Here is a 24,471-nt window from a genome sequence, read left to right on the forward strand (position 1 = left end):
AGTACATTTCTATGAAAGTTATCCAAAGAGGGTTGAATCAAAGGCAGCTGGACTTGGTGGTAGAAGTGTGAAAGCATTTCACCCTCATCCAAGGGGCTTCTTCAGTTCTAACCGGCTGTTCGGGGGTCCCAGGTATTTAGCCTCTGTGGGGTTGTTATTAAGGACATTGATACCACTGTGTAACAGCCATCATTAGTCGATGGAGTCACCTGAGACCAAGTGTAAATGGTAGTCGTTGGCGTTGTCACATGAGGCCAAATGTGAATTGTTGCTAAGTTGGGAAGGGCTGAAAGGATGAGGTTCAACAGTTCACAAATCTGGTCTGGGTTGAGGTTTGTTCTATTGTTAAGGAAAGCACCACAGACTGCACCGGTGTGCGTCCGGGGATTTGACATTGAGATCGTGGAGGAGTACAAATACCTGGGTGTTCACCCCAACAATAAACTGGACTGGTCCACGAACACTGATGCCCTGAACAGGAAGGGCCAAAGTTGTCTCCATCTCCTGAGAAGACTGAGGTCCTTTGGAGTATGTAGGACATTACTGAGGACTTTCTATGTGTGGCGGTAAGCATACGAGTGGAAGATTTAAATATTAGGAAACGACCAGCCCAACCAGACAACGCCACCTTGGGAGTTTCACCCAAGGAAGTTATTTTTTTGTATTACCTTATTGGAGCTAATACAAGGACACTCAGGTTTGTTTTACTCAAGAAGCAGGAGACGTGGTTCCAATTATATATATATATATATATATATATATATATATATATATATATATATATATATATATTATTTTATTACAGAATTTCATAAGACCAATGTATTTTAAAAGAAGCTGTGCATATGGCTCTTTAACAGAAAATACACAAACAGGGCTGGAGCTTACCAGTGGGGGAGTCTAGGGAAACGGGGAGGTGATGGAACCCAGGGAGAAGAGCACCCCACTCACTTGTGGCACTCAAACATCAAAATCAGATAACAGAGGAGGGGTCGCACAACAAACACACAAAAAGAAAGGGGGACCCCACCACCAGGACTGCCACAGTAAGTTTCCAGCACCTGGAAGGAACAACAACAAAAAAAGAATTGTTAAAGGGGGAAATCAAAACAAACGGACAAGGCAAACAAGACAACCGAATAAACAAAATAACCAAATAAATAAGGCTAAGGATAGGCAGCAACCAAGATTACAAACTAACAACTTAACAAGTAAGTCACTGTAGCTACCAAAAATAACACAATTTAACGATTAACCAAACAAACTGACAAGAGTAAATTATAAAAAGAAAAATAAATGATTTGCCAAAAATAACTGTTATGCACAAAATAAATCAAACGATGAAAGTCCAGCTACCAGAAATTACACAAACTCAGGCACCTTGAACAAACAAATCCTAATTTAAGGAAAAAAAAAAAAAAAAAGAAGGAGCTGTAGTCAGTGAAAGATAATTCATTACTAATCAGAAAAGACAAAACCAAAACAAGAATTAATCCCACATAAGAAAATCAAGCCAGCACATGCTGTATCAGGGCTGAGGCAAAAGGAAGGAACTAAAAGGGATGAAGGAATTCTGTTGGCAGACACCGAACATCCCATCCAGTCCAGACACACGCGTACAACAGGTGCAGACAGAGCCCAGCAGGTTAGAACCAACACAGGAATGATGACAGCGCACCAAACAAAACATAGAGCAAAGCAGCAGCGGCTCTTCAGACGGTGTCACTCCACACACCAATTAACATCTACAATGAAAATATATGGTCGGTTAAATTAATACTAAAAGAAAATATTAATACTGAGGAGGAGAGGTTGGGCAACATGGGCCCTACACACCGATCAGGCAGCGTTGATAACGCACACACGCTGCAGAGGGTCGGAGCACCTCAGATCTCCCAAGCGGCAGTTGCAAAACGCTACTATGGGGCTGGGGGTGTGGGGCTGTGGAAGCTCTGAGAGGACAGAGAGAGACCTAATAAACTGGTCAGGAGAGCTGGCTCTGTCCTGGACTGCCCTCTGGACACCACTGAGGATGTAGATGAGAGGTGGATGTTAGCCAAGCTGACATCCATCATTGACAACCCCTCCCACCCCCTGCATGACACAGTGGGGGCCCTTAGCAGCTCCTTTAGTGATAGACTGTTGCATCCAGTGTGTAAGAAGGAAGGCTACCACAGGTCCTTAACTCCATCAGCAATGTTAGTCAATAAGCAGCTGAATTGATGCTGCTGCCATTGGGCCTGAGGGGGGTTCTTCTTTATGAATCTTGGGGTTCTCACTGTCCATACGTGCATGGGATGGCTTCTCTGGGATAGAGGCAGTGATCTAGTTCCTGTTTGATGGTCTCCTCCTTCAGTAGCTTTTTCTGGTACCCACTGGTGGAGTCTTGCCTCAGTGTTTCATATGTATTCGTCTTGCAGAGTAGTGTGGTGACCCTGCCATGGTAGTCCCCTGTTTATGACAACTGTGCATCTTTTTATCAGCTGGTTGGACAGTGATGGTTTGGTGCTTGCTCAGTGACGTCATAGACTTCCTTCCCTGGATGGTAAGGTTGGAAGGAGATGCGTATGCATTGGAAATTGCCAATAAGTTGAACCTGCTCTGCCTTTTTTAAAATGTTTTTTTCTTACAGCTGATTTTGTTACTGTGATAATGTCGAACACTGGAACATGCTGCGGTGTGCCAATTTTAATCCTTTGGCAAGGACATCACGCCCTGATTGGGTAATGTCTGACAGGTTCGTCAATGATCTATTGTGTGTTTCATCCAGTGCTGAATTATTTTTCTTTTGAGTCCACGTTCTGCTTGTTCTACTGTGGCATCCAAAAGACTGCACACCCAAACACAAGAAAACCAAACTAGTGTATGCAGTGAGAAATGTCGGGGAAACTAAACAACCATTATATAAACACATGGCACAACACAGGAGAGCCAACTCCAACTGAAAGATAAGGGACACTCATTCAATGACCACAACGTACATATTTTGGATAGGGAAGACATTCCTATGACAAAACATGTACATACGTATGTTTGTAGATCAGAGGTTATGCATGATTGTCATTTATGACATTTAAAACCAGGCTTAACTCTTTTACTTACTAATTAGTCATTAGATAATATCCTGCTGATTCATAAAATGTGACTCAAACTCAATTATTTTTACAGAAGAAATTGGTGCAAAGAAGAAAATTAGGACCAGATAGTTTTAGGGTGGGAGGGCTGACCACTGACATCACACACTGCCGCCAGAAGACAAAACAAGAGGAAGCCCAAAGTCTTTTGCTCTATAGTTTCTGTCTGTTCAAAGCTTTTGTCACTTCAGCAAATGTTGATAGGAAGAACGTAAGAGAAAGAGAGAGACAGTCGACTGAGGCTGAGTCACCTCGGGGGATCGAGAATCTCACGCTGGAAAGTTGGACCGAGTGCATCCAAGAAGTCCTGAGGGTGGCTCACACCAGGAGCAACCACCAGGTGAAACTTTACTTTTCCAATGTTAATGTTCTAGTTGTAAATAGTAATTAACAAGCTTGAAGCCATAGGATCCCCCATCAAGTTATAATATGGAATTGCCTAAAGTATTTCAGTATTTCAGTCATGTTTCCTAACAAGCGCTCAGCCGCAAGTTAATTTCACAATAATAATAATAAACTTTATTTGTATAGCACCTTTCATACCAGAACTGCAGCTCAAAGTGCTTTATAAGAAAGAAATCACAAGAAAGAGGACCTAAAAATCAATCCAGAATGTTACAGGAAGCCAGAGCAGAGCAGCTAAATCTGGACTAATGTGCTCTCTCCTCTTGGTTTATCGTCGAGCTGCAGAGTTTTGAATGAGCTGAAACCTCTCAGTGTTTTTTTTTTTCAGGAGGCCAGTAAATAATGAGTTACAGCAGACGAGTCGGTTTAAAATAATACAGGCATGAATCAGTGTTTCAGCATCTTTTTGATTTAAAAATGGTTGTACTTTAGCTGTTTCTCACGCGGAAAAATGAAGTTTTCATCACCTTGTTGATGTGGGACTTAAAGCTTAGATCTGAGTCTAGGAGAACATCAAGACTTGTAACCTTAGATTTAATTCATTTCCCAACATCATTTCTCTTTTTGTTTTAGGGTTGACTGGTAGGATTTCAGCTTTGTCCTCATTTCACTTCAAGAAATCATTGCTCCTCCATTCATTTATTACCAAAAGTGACAAATTTTGGTAACAAGGGGGGTGGCATTCCCACTCAAATCGCCTGCTGTTTGTAGATCCCAGTGGCAGCTCACAGGCTGAAGACGTCTTGTTTGCAGGTCACTGTGCACTGCCACAAAAAGAGTTTCCTGTAGAAAAGGTGGGGCAAACTTGATTTACAACTACTGGTAATCTTGAAATTGTTTCAGAAGTATTCTCCCAATTGCGTTCCATGTAGCAATGAAAAGTAATCTCTCATCCCACCTTTGTACTGAGTTGTCAGAAAGTAGACATCTCACTGTGAGTGTTTTTGTTTGCAGTCTCAGGGTGTGAATATGCCTCTGTCACCTGAAGCTGTTAAGACCCAAGTCATTTCAGGGAAAATATGAGGGAGCTCATTAGATTGATAGTTCAGTGCCCACTGAGAGTCATCATCTACTGTTTTCTGTCGGGATGCCCTGATCACGATTTTTCCTGCAGATACTGATCTATGAGCCACAACAGCCAATACACAGCTGATATCTGATAGCTATCAGACCACCAAACATCAGTCTTCTGTCTCAAGTGAGGGCCCAACACGATGGTGGTTTTCAGTCTTTACCTGCGACACGCACCAAAGCTAGCAAGCTAGCATCAGCTTATTCTGTGAGGAAACTGGACTGAATGTCCTGATTGGTTGAGTTTGGTCAGTCTGAAGAAATACAATAATTTGCTATGATTTAAAAATATTATTATATTATTGAATGTAATGTAAAACTAGCAGGAAAAAAGACATACAGACTAAAGTACAGTTGCTCAGACTCTGTACCACCTGCTGCTGCACACTGAGGGACACCAACATATGTGACATAATATGTCGTGTAGGTCGGAGCTTGGAAACTGAATCATTGCTGTTCCAGGATCCAGACATGGCAGAATAGTTTACAATAAAGTGACAAATGATAAAGAGCAATATTGTATTTACGATCCGTCAAATGACTTTGCTTTTTGACGCTTTCCATTTCTAGACAGGTTTTCAAAGAGAGCCTCTAGCAAACAGAGGGATGGTTTATGTTAAGCTTCTTCCATTTCTGACACGACCCCTGACAGTGGCAATGCTTTACACTCTCATTTTATCACCACAGTGAATGCATTGAGGAGACTTTGTGATAATAACTGGAAATAATAATAAACTAACTGACTTGTGTAAACACACTGTATACCATTAGCCATTGTTGCTTTTGTAAATATACATATACACACCCATTTTTCACTCACTTCTATATATAATTCTGTTTATTTTGTACCTGTCTTCGTTCAGCTTGAATATCCTTGTTTTTGGATGTCGGAGGCTGTAGGAGGAGAGGAGAGAAACAGGCCATATGCACAAATTTTACATTAGTAATACACTGTTGATTGACTTGGTTTGATAAATGTGTTTGCGTCCAGGTTAGACAGTGTTTCTTTGCACAGGTGCAGAGCTCATGGGTAAGGTCAGACAGCTGCGAGCAACACGAGAAGAAAAAGCAACGTTTCTTCATTTCAGTGGTTCGATTCTTCAGTCCTGTTGCTTGATAGTCAGGAAGAGGGGATACATTTTGTCCATCTGTGTGTAGATTATTTTTTCTGTTGATTTATTGATTTATTTATTGGTACAGGCTGTCCTGTCTGACAACAACAGAATATGTTTACACAGGGGAATATACTATGGTACCATGATAAAACCCATTCCATTAGTATCCTTTAATGTTAAAGGACAACACAGCCCATAGAATAGAAGAGCAGGATATTGTAGCTATGGTAACATGTACCAACTCATCCCTTAAGCACTTCTCTGGAGACTGATGTAGCCGACCTGCAGAGAACAACTCAGAGCAGCAAAGCGTCCAATTGTGATCCATCTCATTGACTGTAAATGGGCGTCATCTAGTGGATGAAGTAAAACAAGGTTTCGCTGCAATCATATAATTTAGACTTTTGTTTCAGAATTTTGACTTTAGCTGAGTAAGTACAAATATTCACCCCTTATCTCAAAAATCCTTCCTTTATTATCACTAACTGACCATCTCTTCCTTTCTTTTACCGGATGGCTGTGTGATATATCCCTGGATATACTGCAACTTGATTTAAAAAAAATGTTATGTTATGTTACCCGAGAATAATATTTCTTTCTCTTTTCATTTTTTCAGAAACTCACGAAAAATGCAGCCTGATCATCATCACCATCGAAAAATCCCGTGAAGGATGTGGAGCAGCTTTCTTGTGAAAAGCGGACCGGAAGTGTTGCTGTCTGCTGCTGTTGACGGAACACAGGCGTGACGGAGCGGAGGCTGGATACCGCGCAGAGGTGGAGGCTGGACACCGCGCAGAGCTGGAGGTTGAACGTCGGATTCTCTGCAGTCTTACAAGTTCGTATTTCCTTCTGTTTTCTCCCCCGTCGGTCTCCTCGCAGGTTGTGAAACCGGGTGGTGTTTGCTGAGGACTGAACAGCGACGATGAATGAGCTTCCTCCATCCGTAGGGACGGCTCAGTCCGCCCATGGCTTGATCTTGACCACCTAGTCTGACAGGACTCGGTGTTTAAAATGACCAATGCGTCTTATCGAGCCCTGGGGGGGGGGTACAGTACGCTTCATGTCACCGTTCACACCGGTTCGTTTGTCCTGGTTCCACATTGAGTATTGTCCGGGATGAACCCGGCCTGTCGTCTGTTGCAACAGCCATCTTTCACTGTGTGGTGTCTTCCACACCGCTTTAAAACGCTGTGAGAGATGGCAGCAGCTACATTAGAGCTCTCTGTGTGTGAAGCCTGTTATTGTCGTGGTTTTCAGTGTCTTCCACTGGCTCGGCTCGGCTCGGCACGGCACGATCCAGCCGCGCCATGGCGGCCACACGCATCCTGCTGCGGCTCCTGGGTGCTGTCATCCGCCCGTGCGCTGCTCCATCCATGTTTTTTCCTCCTCCCTGTAGTGCTGAGAGCAGTCAATTCAGAGGACACGACAGCAGATTTTGCTTAATGGCTTTATAACATGACATAAAAACAAGAAGTCGGCCCACGCCCTCCCTGTTGAGCTTCTATTTGATTATTATTAAACTATTACTTTATCATTACATGTCATCTGTAATGTTCTGAGCAGTGAAAATGACGTCTCTGATCCTGTTAGTCATCATTCACAGAAAACCTGTGGGTGATTTTCTTTGGGAAACAGATTTTCCACACTAACCTGTAAGCTGGGCCTGCATTTTTATACAGTTTGTACATGTATGCATCGTGCAGAGCAACACAATGTTTATTCATTATTGATAGCGATGAATAATTCATGCATTATTCTTTAATATTCATGTCTTTGTCAGGACAGTGCTGTTAAAGGTGAAATGTGACAGATATGGCCAGAATTTCAGTGATCAACAGAATGTGAGCCAGTGTCAGGTCTGATGTTATAGCAGAGAAGTCTGTCTTGTGTTGCAGAGAAATCTTCAGAAGTTAGCATGCTAACCAGCTAGCCCCGGCCTGTCCTGTCTAGTAATACCACCTTGTACCTGAAGAGCCATTAGTCTGATGTATAGTGAGCGGCAAGTTCACTCCTTTTCACGAGCTCTCTCTGCGTTTTTAATGTTTTATTTATGTTGAGAATTGTTTAGATTCAGATACCTTTATTTTGAAATTACAGGTTTGCTTCTACTTCCTTCTTTTTAGCTCATCCTCCATGCTGTTTCTGCCTAGCAGTACAGAAGTCACTGACAATATCAGTTTGAACCTTACTGCTAATGGGTTCATGTAGCATGTAGCTTAACTCAGGTTTGTCTCTGTATTTCATGATGTTGCACTTTTTAGTTGCTGTTTAAGTGTATTTATTGTCCTGCTGTGATGATGGTAAAGACTCCTTTAAGTAATAAGCCTGTTTGGAAATTAGCCGCATTATGCTAACTGGCTAGCCTAGCTAGCTTACCCTGTATAATAAGCTCTGTTTGGGGAAATATGGCATCAAATAAGAATTATTACAAGCAAACCTCTAATTATCGCCAAGCGATATAAGTTGTAGTCCGCGTAATAACACTGTACTGTTGTTGAGAGTATTTACCTTTACGCACTCATTGACTTTGAAAAAGAAACTTCACCCGAGGAGCCCACCTTCCCCCGTCAGGGTGTCGTCTCAGGGAACTGACACCAGCATCCCATTTCATTTTACACTTAAGACAATTTCATTCAACAACTGCACCTCATTACTAAACAACAGTAAATAAAGGTCTGGAGTTTTGATGCTCAGAGGAATACAATGACACAACAGATGCTGCATTTATCTGTAGCAGTTATTCATATATGACTTATCGTGCGTTCAACTGGCAACATTTGGTTAAAACTGTCAAAAAACTAAAACCTTGACAAGAATACAAAGTTATGCATTTAAATGCTCAGAAAAGAGTTCCTTTGTCTAGAGGAGAGGAGGGAAGAGTCCCTGAGTGGCTGTGAGGTTGTGTGTTCCAGACACACCTTTAATGAATTCATTTTTAGTTTTCTTCCAGCACTAATGTCGGATTAGTCTTCCTTTTAATCCCATTTTTAGAAATCTTCCATTGTTCCTTCGAATCTCCCAAGTTTGACACAGTCTTGGCTGTTTGGAGCTGGACGCGGCGGGGGTCCGGTTGTCCTGCTGTCAGGGAGTCATGTAACTTCAGCGAGGGCCACCGGTCGTCAGTTGCTAGTCGGTTTTGTCTTCTGTCTCCTGCAGGAGAACTTTCTGTCTTTTAAATGTAAATAGCAGTTGTTGTTTTGGTATGTGGTCAGAGCTGTCTGAATAGAGTCTTCATGGCGGTAAGACAGGAACTAGCAGCCTTGGTGCCTGGACGGAGTTTCTGACCTCTCAGGCATGGCACATTAAACAATCGCTGGGTTCTGCTGAAGAATTCATATCTGTACACTGTTCATACATTCATGCATGCATTTATTTCTTTGTGCTTGACTTCAGAATATAGAGAATTACGCAACACTGTGCCGTATGTTTGTACCACTTGTACCTTTCCACTTCTGCATATGAAGAGCCTAAATCCAAGTAATGACTGCGTTTTCTGGCCTGTACTAGCTACACAGCTGATTGAGCTAACTGCTGTAGCTAATGACAGCAAGTAGCTGCAGCCTAAGATCGCTTACCACAAAGTATAGCGGTTAGCGGTTACTCTGGTGTTTTGCTGCCCCCTATATGTTTGGAGTGGCCTTCAACAGACATTGTAGCTTTAAGTAAAAAGCTATCATACATATGGCAATCTCCTATTTAGAGTTATATTTATTCGTAAGTCAATATATATCCAACCAGTCAGATTTTGGTTTCCTAATTGTACATAAAGGGAAATTAAGTTTGATGATTGTTCCTGCATGACTGTGTGCTGTCAGCAGTAAATCACAATAATGCCTATTAGACCACTCCCATGTGTTAAAGATCCCACAGAAAATGCTGCTTTTCTTCTTCTTCTAATATCTTTAATCTGTTCAGTACAGACCTACTCCCTGAGGTTACATAACCAAACACAGTTGAACTTTATTTGTAGGATCCATCATCAGTTATGTAAGGTGCAATAGGGGGGTAAAAATGTAAATAAATAATATAAAACGTTAAGTTAATGGCAGTTTAGTAGTTAATGTAATGGATGAATAGTCTTGCCCTTCAATCATCAGACTTATATCAGTGGTTCAAGTTGCTGTATTGTAGGTAACATTAAAGAAAATTACTATTTTAAAGTCTGCTGAAACAGTCATTACATTCTGACAGGTAGCTATGAGTCAAGGTATTGTGAACAACAGGCCTCTCTCTACCAATTAGAATAGAAAGATAGAGAAAAAAATCCAGCACACCTGAATGTGACTAGCCAATCAGAGCAAGGAGGAGTTTCTAACTCAGTGCCAGTCACCCCCCCATGCACACGCAGTGCAGCCTTCCTCGCGTCTCCTCCCTTCAGCCAAGCTAAGGCAAAAAAGCCGAAACTACAACTTAAGAGGAACTTTTCAGTGTGCAGTGAGGTGAAACAGCCAACAGAAATTCAAAACTGCCTGTTGGAGCTGCTCTTCCAAGTTGGAAAGAGCTGTGGATCCAAGTGGATTCTTGTGTTGGACAGGTAATTTACCTGTCCTTGAGTTGTGCTTGTGCTCTGTTTTACTGCATATTTTGAAAATTTTTATTTTAACCATGTGAAGTGAGTGTGAGCCCTGTGTCATTACATAGCTTCTATCTTATGTTACGGTTTTGTTACAGTAGAGCCCAGCTTATGCCCAGTGACTAGTTAGTCACGATGCTGTAGTGGGAATTGGCTGAAGACTCTTAATTTCCAGGATCTTTGTCATGCATCCCACTGGTCGAGTAGACAGGCTTTGACCTGATCATTTCAATATGAGTCTCTGTTCTTACTGTTAAATGTCCTCATTTACATCCCTGTTAGCCTGGATATGACCACAGTTGCTGCTGTGGAACACTGCAGCACTGCTGCTGAGGTTATAAGTAATGGTGTGACCCGCAATATCATGGCTGCTCTTGTTGGCCAATAAAGTGGATGGTTTATTAAGAGCTGCCAGCCTTTGCAATGGAGCCGTCTGGACTGTAGTTGCCACAATAACTTAATTTATTTAATTGATGCGCCTTATGTTTTGACCTATTGCTTGTTGCAGTAGCTTTAAAAGCCGTACTGTTAGGGGATGTAGTGACCTCTGTGTGAGCTGGTAATGGCACCCTTTTGCTAGCAGACAACAGGAGTTTTTATTTTCGTGGGTGTTAGACACATTTTATAGTGCATGTTTTCTTGCAGATACCAGGCAGATGCTTCTGCAAACAAAATTCAGGATGGCCAAACTATCCAGGAAGATAAGAAAACTTTGGACCTTACCATACTGAGTAGTTATTTTGTCCGACTTTTTCAAAAGATGATACAAGCATAGTTTAGAAGCCAAGTTAGTTGGGTAATATATACATACATATATATACAATACATTACATACATAAATATTAAACCTGAATTCTTTGATCAAATTCAGACTCCAATATGTCACTGTAATGTTATGCATCTTAGAGCCTGCATGTCATTTACTGGTTGATTGTTAGTAGATGTTTTCATTCCATTACTCCAAATGATGGCCCTTATATTTCTACAAATCATCTAAACAGCTTTGTAAAATAGTAGATGGCATAATGATTTTTAAATATTCAGTCAGAAACAAATTATTGTTAAATAAATAAAAGCATTGCAAGTAATATTACAAACAAACATGACATTTTTAATAACTGAAAACAGTTACTGCCCAATAAATGCAAACCAAAAAATGATATTGAAGCTACACCCTTGTTGGGATGAAACTGTACTGCCTCCTGATATTGGTCACAGATTTTTCACAAGCAGCTGTTTGGGTTGACAACTCTGTGACCACTGCTCCTGGAAGGTCAGATAGATGACGTGGATGTCATTTCAGATCATATTCTGCAATACGTATGCCTCCATATGTATGTCAGCATTGAAATGCATGTTTCTGGCTGTTGGCTGCAAGAACAATTGGCTGATGATATCAGGCTGGGATCATGTGTCTGACATTGCTACAACATTGACAGTGGCTCCTGCAAATGTAAAGGTTGAATTTGTTACAAGTTGTGAAAAAATACCTAGTAAAAATTAGATCTGAAAATTCTCAAATAAAACTGTGATGTTTGGTGCAGCACAATTTTCTATTTCTGGAAATGTACGAAGACAGATTTAAAAAGCAGGCAGATTCTGCTGTCAATAAATGTCCTTGTTTAATCTATTGGGATCTTAAATTTACAACCTGGTTAAATAGGAAAAATAGTGCACAGTCTCTGTTTGAACAACATCATCCACACAGAAGCTGTCATACCCTGTTGGCAATGTTCTCTCCATATGAATTGCAGACCAAATCCCAGTCTGTTGTATCAAAGCAGCCCTACAGAACCTCATTGGGCTCCTCTGAGCATGTCATTGCAGTCCTAGTAGTCAGAGGAGAGGGAGGGTTGTGGAGCTAGATGCCAACTTGACATTAGCATACAGCAGGCTCAGTGGTTAATTTGCTCTGGTGGGACAGTCCACAAACTGCTTAAATGTGGGCAGAGTCGCAGCCAGAGTAATGTGTTGGAAATCAAGATATTGCAATGAAGGCATTCAGGTGTTGTGTTTGTCGTCTCATAATAACTGACCACCTGTCGTCTGACCACTCCTGCCAATTCCCATCCTCCTGCACAACCTGGAAGCCGTCCACAGAAAATTTTGAGGCCGGGATGTCCCATAGCCTTGCCTCTATGAAAAGTAACACACTGCTCTCGTGATACTCTGTCTGACGTCTTGCAAGGGCTGCCAGGTCGTTCATATTGTCGATTTCATGTTTCCCATCATGGTTCAAGGTGGATACGGCTTTAAACTCCCTTTCTTGGCCCAGCATTTTGCGTCTGCCCTATATCTACTGCCTCCCCATCGCCTGCACTTTCTCCTCAACTCCTTGGGGATTTCAGGTTTCTCCCTTGCCGCCATGCTTGGTCAAAGCAGAAGCAACAGACCTCTGTTGTAAACAATGGCTCCATTGATGGTGTAATGTTGTGTGAGAATGGAGTCTCGGTTTAAGAAAAGTGTCCCCACGATGAAGAACACGGTGAAAACTCCCCACCTCATTGCAGGACTAATTAACTAAACTAGGCTAAAAACAAACAATAAAAAAGACTAATTTATGAAAAATAAAACAAAATATCCCTTAGCCAAATACACAAGTTAATGTTGCTGCTGTTGCATCTTGATAGTTCTAAAGCTCCATCAGAGTGTAGAGATTTCCTGGCAAATCAATGATTGGTTGGAACAGAGGGATTATGCTTCTATGAAGGGCATGTTGACAACATGACACTGACTTTTGGTTTCACACCGGACTTAAAGGATAACTTTCGTTTTTTACAAGCTGGACTTTATTTGTAGCATTAAATACGACCATATAGACACCCAGACAACTTTGGTGGCATTTGGAGTTGTTTTGAAGAAATTAGCCCCAGAGGAGCGGCGCGTATATCCCTATAATGCGAGTAATTGGGGCACCCGTGCGTAGCCTCTATAAACGCATAATCTGCGGCGAAACTCGTTCATATTCCAATATTTTGTTATAATATGCTGGCGCTATTCCCCTCTGAGCCCGTGGTGGCATGTTATCAACATCCAGTGTCTCTAGACAACTACTTCTGACGTGGATGACGTCATTTTCGAGCGCCACGCGCTGCGAGCAACCAGCCACAACACGGCTAACTCTGCGGCGGTCGGCTAGTTTAGCTGTAGTTTGCGACTGTTATTTTTCACAAAATGGATGAATATTTTCCCGACTCTGAGGTGGTGGATGATGACTTTGTTTACGATGGACGTCCTTACCGTTTGAGCCAGAGTACACGGACGAGGAGCTCGTTGAAAGGAGGACGCGGAGGCAGAGAGAGGAACAGCTGGTCAAACAACAACAAACGGCTGCGCGTCCACGAGTAGACGGTAACTGGTGGTGTTCTTGTGGACAATGTTCATCGATGACAACAGAGGAGGATGTGTCAATAAACGTCTGTATCACAACACTGGAGGATTTCCGCGCAATGATAAACCGGGCTGTGGTGGAGACGTTTTTTCGTGTCCCTAAAGTGAACTGTAAGACCCAGCCAAAGCCTGCAGGACCAAGTGGGCAACTTTCGATTGAGTAAGTAGCTTACACACATGTATAGATTGTTTATTTGCCTTGGTTTTGTTTGCCAGAAGTTTATCATTGCGCGGAAATCCTCCAGTGTTGTGACACAGACATTTATTGACACATTCAGACGCGTATCTCCTGGCCGCAAGTCCTACTCTGAGCAACAGAGGCATTCCTCCTCTGTTGTCATCGATGAACATATCCTCCTCTGTTTTCATCGATGAACATTGTCCACAAGAACACCACCAGTTACCGTCTACGCTTGGACGCGCAGCCGTTTGTTGTTGTTTGGCCAGCTGTTCCCCTCTCTGCCTCATCCTCCTTTCAACGAGCTCCTCGTCCGTGTACTCTGGCTCAAACAAAGTCATCATCCACCACCTCAGAGTCGGAAAAATATTCATCCATTTTGTGAAAAATAACAGTCGCAAACTACAGCTAAACTAGCCGACCGCCGCAGAGTTAGTCGTGTTGTGGCTGGCTGCTCGCAGCGCGCGGCACTCGAAAATGACGTCATCCACGTCAGAAGTAGTTGTCTAGAGACACTGGATGTTGATAACATGCCACCACGGGCTCAGAGGGGAATAGCGCCAGCATATTATAACAAAATATTGGAATATGAACGAGTTTCGCCGCAGATTATGCGTTTATAGAGGCTACGCACGGGTGCCCCAATTACTCGCATTATAGGGATATACGCGCCGCTCCTCTGGGGCTAATTTCTTCAAAACAACTCCAAATGCCACCAAAGTTGTCTGGGTGTCTAAATGGTCGTATTTAATGCTACAAATAAAGTCCAGGTTGTAAAAAATTAAAGTTATCCTTTAAACTCCAGGTTCAGGTGTAATTCCTGTTTCTGACCCATTCATCCACTGCAACTTCCTACCTTAGTAGCTGAATACACACAGGTGCAAATAGGTACTCCGATCTAGGTGTGTATTTTTTGGGTTATTATTTCTTGTACACTTAATGAAATGTCAAGCTAGATGGGAACTGAAGAGCACATTTTTAATTTTGTGAATCACTCTGACAGGAAGACTGACATTCTGAGAGATAACAAATTCATCAGTGCTGCAGACTTCATTTTTCCCTGGAGTCCCACTAGTGGAGAGTTGTGCAAATCTTTTTTGGTGAGTTCCTCCATAATTGAAATACCCCTTGCCAGTAAGGTAATGCCCAGCATAACAAAAAGTTAATTATGCTTTGTGACTCACTGAACTGATGTGGCTGTTGAGGAGCGGCTGGGTCATATGCCTTTAGATGTTTTTTTGTGTAACTGCTGAATCTCACGTGATTTTTTTCTCTACCTTTCATCTGTCAGGATATGTCAGTAAGGATGGAAATGGATATTAGTGGAGTGTCCAGGGCGCATGTCTCCATTCTTCCTGCACCTGACCTCAAAGCTACATTGAAACCAGAAGCGGAGAGACCTCGCTGTGCCAGCACCCCGTGTTCACCCATCAGAGGTACTGTTGCAGGATACCAGATCCTCCACATGGACTCAAACTATCTGGTAGGCTTCACCACTGGTGAGGAGCTGCTCAAGTTGGCTCACCAGTGGTCAGAAGGCACTCCAGAGAAGGTCTCTGTACCAGAGGCCGTGGCCAGCTCCATCCAGAGCACCGTCCCAAAGTCTGTGGACTTGGGCATCCACCGGTCTTCACGAATCTTCAAAGGCAAAAACCGCTACTATCAACCCTACGACATTCCTGCTGCCAATGGGCGAAGACGGAGGCGTATGCCCAGCTCGAGTGACACCTTCCTCAGAGCTCTGGCCCACGGGGAGCCTGGGAGGAGTCTGCATGCGCCACTACCCCTGTGTCTGCTTAAAGGGAAGAGGGCCCAATCCAAGTCTCTGGACTACCTAAATCTGGACAAAATAAGTATCAAAGAGTCGTCAGACACTGAGGTGTTACAGTACCAACTGCAGCATCTCACCCTGCGAGGGGAGCGCATGTTTACCAGAAACAAGACATGAAAGCACAGTGAAAGGCCTTTTTTTTAGGTGTCTTTCACCCTCTTGGGGATTTAGGTGCTATTTCAAGCTTGCTTTCTTTCTACTCAGATTAGAAGCAGTTCTTTAAGAAGACAGTCTGATAATCTTGTTATATTATTAACTGGGGGTTTTACCTTGTACTGTACACATAATGTTGTGAATAAAATCCTTAAATTACTCCTCACATTGTAATGAGGTTGTTGAGGTTAAAAAATGTGAATTATAGAAATTTAGCAATAACTGGTGAACCTATTTATTGACAGTGTTGTGTGTTTGTACTGGTATGGAGACGCACTGATACATCAGCTTACAGCTGATCAAAGCACACATACTGTATCGGCTTTAAAATGCACCAATGCTATCAGTCCAATAATACTTACTGCTTATCTGTGAGGAGTTGTTTTAGTGGAAGTTTTGTCAGGTTATGGCACTACATAAAACTGTCAAATTAACAAGATAACACTTTTATTATCCTGCTAATTTGTTGAGTTATTGCTGTTTTGTTGCTGTCAGTCAATATTAATGGTTTTTGAACCAAACCATTTACTATAAGATGGGCATATGTACAAAAAAACAAAACAAAAAAAGGTTAGTGATACTCCATTCAAAATCTGCTTGGTAAAGATCCAGTATGTAAGATTTAGTGGCATCTAGTGGTGATGTTGCAGACTGCAACCAAGTGCTCACCAAGCATGTACGACAAGGATGATCAATTACATTCGTCCAAGGGCCATAGACACTGTGGGGTCTGGACTTTCAAATAAATTAGTTAGCCTATTATTAATATAATTATTATTATTAATTGATGTTTTCACTTTCTTACAAACTAATGTTCATTATGATAAGTAGATATTTAAGTAGAAAATGCTCTTAGGCCTCTGTCATTTCTCAATACAAAACCCACAGTTCAACTGCCAATGAATGAGTCCTTTTCTGAAGAAAAGCTTCTATTTGGGATCGCAGGAAGCAAACAAAAAATAAACGCAAGTGAATAAACCCTCTTGTGTCTAATAGACAAGCTCAGTGATACCCTGACAGCTCTGGAGTTGGTCAGTGTGCTGCTGTCGGCTCCAGGGACTGTTCAGCCTTGCAGCCCAGCGATTTGATGGTGGATCCACAGTGTAGAGAGGATGGAGTTGGAGAGTAATGTGTTTCTGTAGAATGGGTGAACTGTGCAGTCCAGACTTTTTGGCTTGCTGCCAGGAGTTGGCAAGCCTCTTTTGGTGGTGAGTGACTTTAGATGTACACATGTTCTGAATTTATGAATATTCTGTCGGATTGATGGGGATCTTTGGCAAGCCAGATGTGGCCCACAGGCCACCAGTTAATGATCAGTGGTGTAGAAGGCCCGACAGTGGCCACTAAAACACGAAAGGCCCTTTTTCAATGGCTCAATGACTCCATGGAAGAGGACCTGCTCCCTCTGTAGATAAAAAGGACTCATTCTAAGATGACAAAACACAGTTCTTATCTTCAAGTGATTATACACTAACGAAATGATTATTATGAATGTTCTATCCCATTTCTACCAATAGGTCCTTCTAAATCCTCCACACTGGACATGGAGGGCCCAGTGTACACACTGACAAGTATAGGTAAAGATACAGTATGTGTATTAAAGGTCATCTTAGGCACAGAGCTCTTGTTAATTAAGCCCCAAAACACTGCCTGAAGGTCCCTGGGGCTATAAATCAGTTGAAATCTTAAGACACATCTTTTTACCATTTCTTACTTGTCAATTTTTTTTGAGCTGATGATTGTTTTATCTCGTCATATCCTGCTTTTTGAAATTAAATTTTGTTTTCCTTGATTTTATTGTTTTATCATAAATGTGTTTGATTATCTGCTTTTGTGTAGTTTAATTTGACTTGTACATACTTTGTGTTGCATTTTATGCATGAATTGTGCTTTATAAATACAGGTTATTATTATTATTATTATTATTATTATTATTATTATTATTACAATACTCACATCCTTAAGCACCAGACATGCAAACTTACCTAGGTCAGGCCCTAACATCAGCACCTTTGACGAGTAGTCACAAGGACACCTCAGATCGAGCCCTTCCTAATGACTAAACTGTGGAAGGTGGGGAAGAGAATCCATTTTCCAATTTTTGCTTCAGCTGAACATCAGAATGTATTTGTACACAGAATGAGTACTGTTGATTTTGCCCTCTCTTACAGTTGCACAGGGAGAACCACCAATAACTCTATCATTACACTTATGCAATGTGCACATTGTGTTAAGACTGACTTGAAGAAAACTTTATATCAAACAGTCTCCCCCAGAAGTTTCCTTCACAGAGAGTGGCAGCTTTCAGTCTAGAACCACTCCCAAAGTATCACCCACTGTAGATGGAGAGTGAGAGAGTTCCCATACACAACCCAGAGAGATCAATATACATGGGTGGAGTATCACTTTTAGTCTTGTTTTTGCATCTCTTTATTGGTTATTGTTGGCAAGTAGTTGGGAATATGTTAGCTTTAGAAAACCATACTTGATGGCATCTCTAGTTTTGTACGCTGGCTACTGGGCACAATAGTATGTAGAGGTTGTATCTTTTTTTTAAGAGTGTATGTTCCACTTCAGTTGGTTGTGTTTCCAATGCATCTACTGCAGAAAACCAGTTTTCTACACCGGAATGCATTGTTGGACATCTACGACAGACCAGCTCTCCGCACCATGTTATTGTCACTACCATGGCACCAATTAGGTGTTAAACACTAAGCTCTGTGGGCCTCATATAAATACTGCAGTATCGTACATAAGCAAAACCATGTGAACCCGTACAGAAAAAATCTGCACACCCCTCGAGTTTGTGCACAGGTTGTTGTGCTGCGTTCAAAGTAAATCGTGATTTCCTCTTCTCACAACCTCTGTGTTTTCTATTACACTAAAGCAATAGAAAATTCTATTTGTTTTATGGACATGTAACATTTGAAGCCTCTGTTGAATTTTTATGTGATCATGGCATCTTTCAAATTGTTCAGTTGTAGAAAATGAAACACTCTGAGTAAAACTGGTGCAATCTGTGTGTTACTTTGAGCCCATTCATCTCAGTGTTCCTGGGTCAGGTCAATGAGGAAAGTCTGCCACAGTGTCTTTTTTTGAGACTACATACGAGGCACCAGAGTCAGACATGTTCAACTCCTACACTTAGGGTCATAGATATATACTGTACATGTTTATACATTTTTAAACAGGACTATAATCTCTCCTTCTTACAGTGATGGTCTGAAACATATTCTTCACATTTGAATCTGTGTGCAGAATGTGAGATTTAATGATTTTAAATACTATGATGTATTACAATACATCTAAGTGAATGTTCTGGTTATGACACTTAACTATAAGTGCATTTCCATCCACGCTTATAACGCAGGTTATAAAGAAAAAGTTGTCACCAGAATGTTTTTATGCATGGCTGAGATGGAAATGTTCCAAATTGCAACAGTGTGATGGAAACAGAACTGGGTAATAAATCATAATGCACAAGAAGTGTGTGACGCCTGCTGAAGCCTCAGCACCACTGGAGAGACCAAAAGTTGCAGCAGACAATAACTGTAGATCTGAGTGTTGCAATACGTAATATGTCTCAGATGAATGACATTCACATTTTGAAATTCACAGAAATTCGACTGAGATATTTAATTTATGTTTGTTGAAAAAGGTCAATTCCCTCATACACTTATCACCTCTGCTTTGATATATTTAAAAAGGTCACCGTTTCGGTCACAAGGACAATGCCCATAATTGTGTAAGAGGTGTGTCCATGATCACATACAGCAGCTTTATTCCCTCAGCTGTACAGAGCTGGGATGGTGTGTAGAACGAAAATAACAACAGAATACAATCACACTAACTGTGTTTACTGACAGCAGTTTAACAAAGTGTTCCTGAGCCCATGTCGTAATCTGCTTTTTACAATCATGTGTTCACAAAGTGTTGAACCTCGCTCCATCCTCGCTGTGAACCACTGAGCCTTTCCAGGATGCTCCTTTCATACCCAATCATGATACTGTCACCTGTTACCAATCAACCTGTTCACCTGTGGAATGATCCAAATAGATGTTTTCATACATGCACAAATATACAAAACTCATTTTCAGGAGGACAGAGAAACAACAGAAGGAACAACAGGACATTTCTAATGGCTGAACAATGTTTAGCCCTTCTAGTCTTCAAAGGTCTGATACAGATGTTGTACCACTACCTGATGAGGTATATGACTCCATTGGTAATTGTGCCCTGAACTTTGTACTCTTTCCCTGTTACAGGGTGAAAAAAGGAAATGCAACAGTTGAAAACAGTTGAAATTAACTTCAGATGAGGTGTACTGATTTGTCTTAAAGGTTTCTTTCTCTAAGAAAGCTTATTCTAGGAGGTTTACAGTTCACAACCTGTGGGTCACTAGCTCGGATAGCTCGAAGTGTTAGGTTGGCTGTGCCCTGCTGGAGTATCCAAGGACACATACTACAGAAGTCTTGGAGGGAGCTTTTTCCACTCATGACTCTACGAGTACTTTGTTCAACGTTGTGTGAAGCTGTTCATCAACATATTCTCTATCATTGAATCTCGTCTTCATGAAGTCCACCTGTCGTTCCAAAGACTCTGATATGCTAGAGATCCTGTGAAACTTAATAATGGGGATGGGATGCCTAATATACTTTGGATTGTCATTTCTAAGAAGACTATTATGATGGGCAAAAACAGTTCATTTTCAATAGGAGAACTTGTTTGATGGTACAAATGTACTTTTACCTTTAAATGGGTGATGTTGTGGGTTTGTTCCTGAAAGGTTTCGTTCGTGACCCCTGGTGCTGAGTCATTGAGAGTTGAAGTGGTATGGGATGTACTTCTTTGTTTGTAAAGGTTCTTGTGGGGGGCTAGATTCTTGTATTGCCAACTATAAAGCCTTTTGTTTTTGTTTTCACTATCAGGGTCTCTTCACATTTGCATTCATTTTCTTGACAGTTTTCTATGGTTTCAGTACATGTTATTGTATCTTACTTGTTTAACCTCAGCCTTTACTGTCTCAATTTCCGAGTGAACTCTTTGCAGTTCCTCTTTCACTGGCAATCAACGTCCTTGACGATTGAGAATTTGTGTAAAATGTTCAGTCATTAATTTAGGAAAGGGCAGAGAGTCAGTTCCTGTTAAATTCTTAAATCCCAGGAAAAAAATTTTCTTAGTAAAATAATTGCTGAGGGAGACACTGTGTAGATTCGTTCTTTTTTCCTTGCTGGTCAGGTTTTCCTGTTTTTAAAGACAATAATCAGGTCCAGTCCTGTTTGTCCATGGTTCACATTCATCAGATATTCATTCATGATCTTCTGGAGTGAAGCCAAATGCATTAGCCAATTCAGCAAACTCTGGTTAACAGTTCAATGCAAGGAGACAACCGATGAGTGCCCCCCCCCGAAATGTGAAGTGAAATAAGTATATGAACAACGTTCCTCGATATTCTTTATAATTTATGTGTGTTTTAGATGAAACAGTTTTTCCGTCATGGTATAAACTATCCTGCCCATTTTCTATTTGCGTACATCTCCATTTGATTAGTTTGATTAATATGAGCCCTTTAAAACCCCTCCCTTCCATATTACCAGATATAATGAGCACATGTTGCTTTTTTATTTTCCTGTTCTCCTTTTTTGGACAGACTTGTTCTCCCAAAAGTATTTTTTAGTTTAAAGTATGATTTATATATTTGTACATGGATAAATATAAAGTTAGAGGACCCCATGGGACAATTACTGTAACCCAAACCAAAAGGATTGTTGACATTGTATGGTCTGACAGTTGAGTTCAGCTTGAGTGAAGAAGCTGCAGTATGTGATCATGGACACACCTCAAACACACCATAGAATCATGCAGTTATGGGCTATATTTAAACACTGTGGTGTTTTATGATTGATAAGTGCGAAGAAAGGACTGAGATGTCGATGGTTTTTAAATAAATCAATGCAGGTGAGGTAATTGTTGTTTGACCTTGACCCTTTTCTTTGGAATTGGATTTTTGGGGGATTGCTAAAGGTTGAGAATTTTGCATATTCTTATTCATATGCAAATTTCTCCCTGGAGATAAATAAAGTATCTATCTATCTATCTATCTATCTATCTATCTATCTATCTATCTATCTATCTATCTATCTATCATATTCTAGATATGTATCACATAAACATGATCTAAATGTTAAACAGCAACTAATATACAACCCTGATTCCAAAAAAATCCAGTCATTTACAAATGAACTGTGTTTACTGACAGCGGTGGTCTGAAGTGTTCCTGAGCCCATGTTCTACAATCATGTGTTCACAAAGTGGTGAACCTCCTCCATCCTCGCTGTGAACCACTGAGTCCTTCCAGGATGCTCCTTTCATACTAATCATGATACCATCACCTGTTTACCTGTGGAATGATCCAAACAGGTGTTTTTGGAGCGTTCCACATCTTTCCCAGTCTTTAGTTGCTCCTGTCCCAACTTGTTTGAAATGTGTTGCTGTATCAGATTCATAATAAGCAGATATTTACAAAAATCAATGAAGCTGATGAGGTCAAACATTAAATATATTCTATTTGTACTGTTTTCAGTTGTGTTGATGTCAGGAAGAAAGTTAGTATATTCAGCTTTATTTTGTGTTTTTACACAGCAACTTTTTTGGGATCAGCAGAGGTGGGGGGACTCAAGTCTCATGATTTGAGGACTTGAGGCTTGATTGAGTAACATTGATAAAAGACTTTGCAGTGTTCTAGATACTGAGAAGATACTTTTTGTTTCTGAAACATGATTGATTTTTAGTGCAATGCTTGCCAACCTGGCAACCTACTAGGACACGGCAGAGCAGCAGAGGCCAACGCACAAGGCAGCAATCATGGAGGGGGATAGTCCATAAATAATCAAATTTGGACTGAGGGATTTTCTTGTCCATGACTGTGGTAAGAAGGAAGCAGTCGAATGCAAGGTCGTCAGTGACACGACCACCACAACATCCAACTTCATCCATCACTACAAAACCCAGAAAACAAAGGTAAGTCAGTGTGTCTATATAACTAACTTACCGGCTATATAAACGTTAGCTAGTAAGATGCTAAATTTAAGCTTTATTAAACTTACCTTTGAACTGGACGTGCATTTTATTGAGAAGACATAATGTAAATGTAATAGACAATCAGGGGATTGAGTTGAGACCATATAACCAGATAAGATATTTGGGTATGTTTGGACCACATATGATAAAAGTGGGTGAAATCAGATTTGAAAAGATCAGATTCCAGATATCAAGTACCTGATTGATTCCTGATCAATTTAAGCAGCTGTAGCGACAGTCTGTCTGTCATCATCTAAAATGGTTGAAATGAGAGAGTTTTTTGTACAACAGTTGTTTTCATTTTGGTTTTCTTAGTCAATGAATAAATCTGTTACGTCTGTCTGTGTGGCGCCGTTCTTATAACAAGGAATATTTAGCCTCTGTGACGGACACACACACACACACACACACACACCATACTTCACTGCAGGGACCAGGGGTCAAACCACCAACCTCCTGATAAGTGATGACTGCTCCACCTCCTCACAGCCACCACATCATCTCCCCTATGTTGAGGTGTTGGAATGTCACCATATTTAAGTACAGCACATCTACAGGACGATCCTTGAACTGAGACAGGAGATATGATCTAATCATGTGATCAAAGCTTCATATTTAAGTGACTTGGTGACGCCTGAGTCATTTCTATTTCTAACTGAAAACTGAGATGTCATTTAAAGGTTTAATTATTGTGTTGCATATCTACATGGCCAGATACCACTGGGGTGAATGAGAAAATGTCTTTTGTGGTTTGGGGGAATTAACCATTACATTTTAGCATCAGACGAATGGTCTGCCCAAGGACCTGAACCCCAGACCCTCAGGGGCCACTCAGGTGGGCAGGGCAACTGTTTGAGCATTTGTTGTCTGTATTCAGTCTGAAAATGTGTTCCAAAGTTCAGCTGAACATGGGATGAGGCTTCAGCAGTATGACTTCATCACACCAGACCTACAGTCTTTTTAAATTAAAATCCCTTTTTCTTCCTCAGTAGCTCCTTGTTGTGCCGTGATGGAGGGACACTGGTACTCAAACAATGGTTATCTGGAATCTACCCACGTGATCGCTCACTGCTGAAATGCCACAGTAGCATTTGCTGGAGAATGAATTGGCAAGTGTGCATATACAGAGTACTGCAGGTTTCATCCACCATCACTTACACTGGACTGGCATTAAGATGGGGTCTCTTCACAGCCAGGATGAACCATAGACACGAGTACAACAAACTCTCTCAATGTACATGTGGGCACAGGAGAATTGCATTAAAACAAACAAAAAAAAAAATAAAATAAAAAAAAATGTGGACCTCTCATTTAGCTTTGTCTCTCAATCAATGTTACTTTGCTCGTATATGCAAATAAGGTATTTTTGAATATATTTTGTATGCTCTGTTAGCAGTTCTGGCAAAAAATAGTAACTACATTTAAACAGCAGACAAAGACTCAGGATTGATTGCAGAATGTATTTGGCTAACACACTAAGGCATTACTATCTGTTATGCAACGAGTAAGAGCAGTATCAAAAGCATGAGAGTACATTTAAA

General features: G+C 41.1%; 1 protein-coding gene across 2 annotated transcripts; it reads left to right on the forward strand.

The window, feature by feature from the left end:
• The first annotated feature begins 6,455 nt into the window (after positions 1-6,455).
• macir (macrophage immunometabolism regulator) lies at positions 6,456-17,642 on the forward strand. 2 transcript variants are annotated; one of them, XM_041960405.1, is made up of 3 exons: positions 6,456-6,560; positions 14,870-14,966; positions 15,158-17,642. In XM_041960405.1, exon 3 carries the CDS (start codon positions 15,161-15,163, stop codon positions 15,812-15,814), a length of 654 nt encoding a protein of 217 aa, XP_041816339.1. In that variant the 5' UTR covers positions 6,456-6,560; positions 14,870-14,966; positions 15,158-15,160; the 3' UTR covers positions 15,815-17,642. The 2 variants fall into 2 exon arrangements, with proteins under 2 accessions (XP_041816339.1, XP_041816340.1); XM_041960406.1 differs by lacking the exon at positions 14,870-14,966 and having other exon boundaries at positions 6,463-6,560.
• The last annotated feature ends 6,829 nt before the right edge of the window (positions 17,643-24,471 follow it).

The sequence above is a fragment of the Chelmon rostratus genome, chromosome 19, assembly GCF_017976325.1.
Source record: "Chelmon rostratus isolate fCheRos1 chromosome 19, fCheRos1.pri, whole genome shotgun sequence".
Classification (NCBI taxonomy): Eukaryota; Metazoa; Chordata; class Actinopteri; order Chaetodontiformes; family Chaetodontidae; genus Chelmon; species Chelmon rostratus.

Bases quoted from the DNA above. Each gene is read 5' to 3' on its own strand.
- macir (XM_041960405.1), top strand. From the start codon at position 15,161: ATGTCAGTAAGGATGGAAATGGATATTAGTGGAGTGTCCAGGGCGCAT.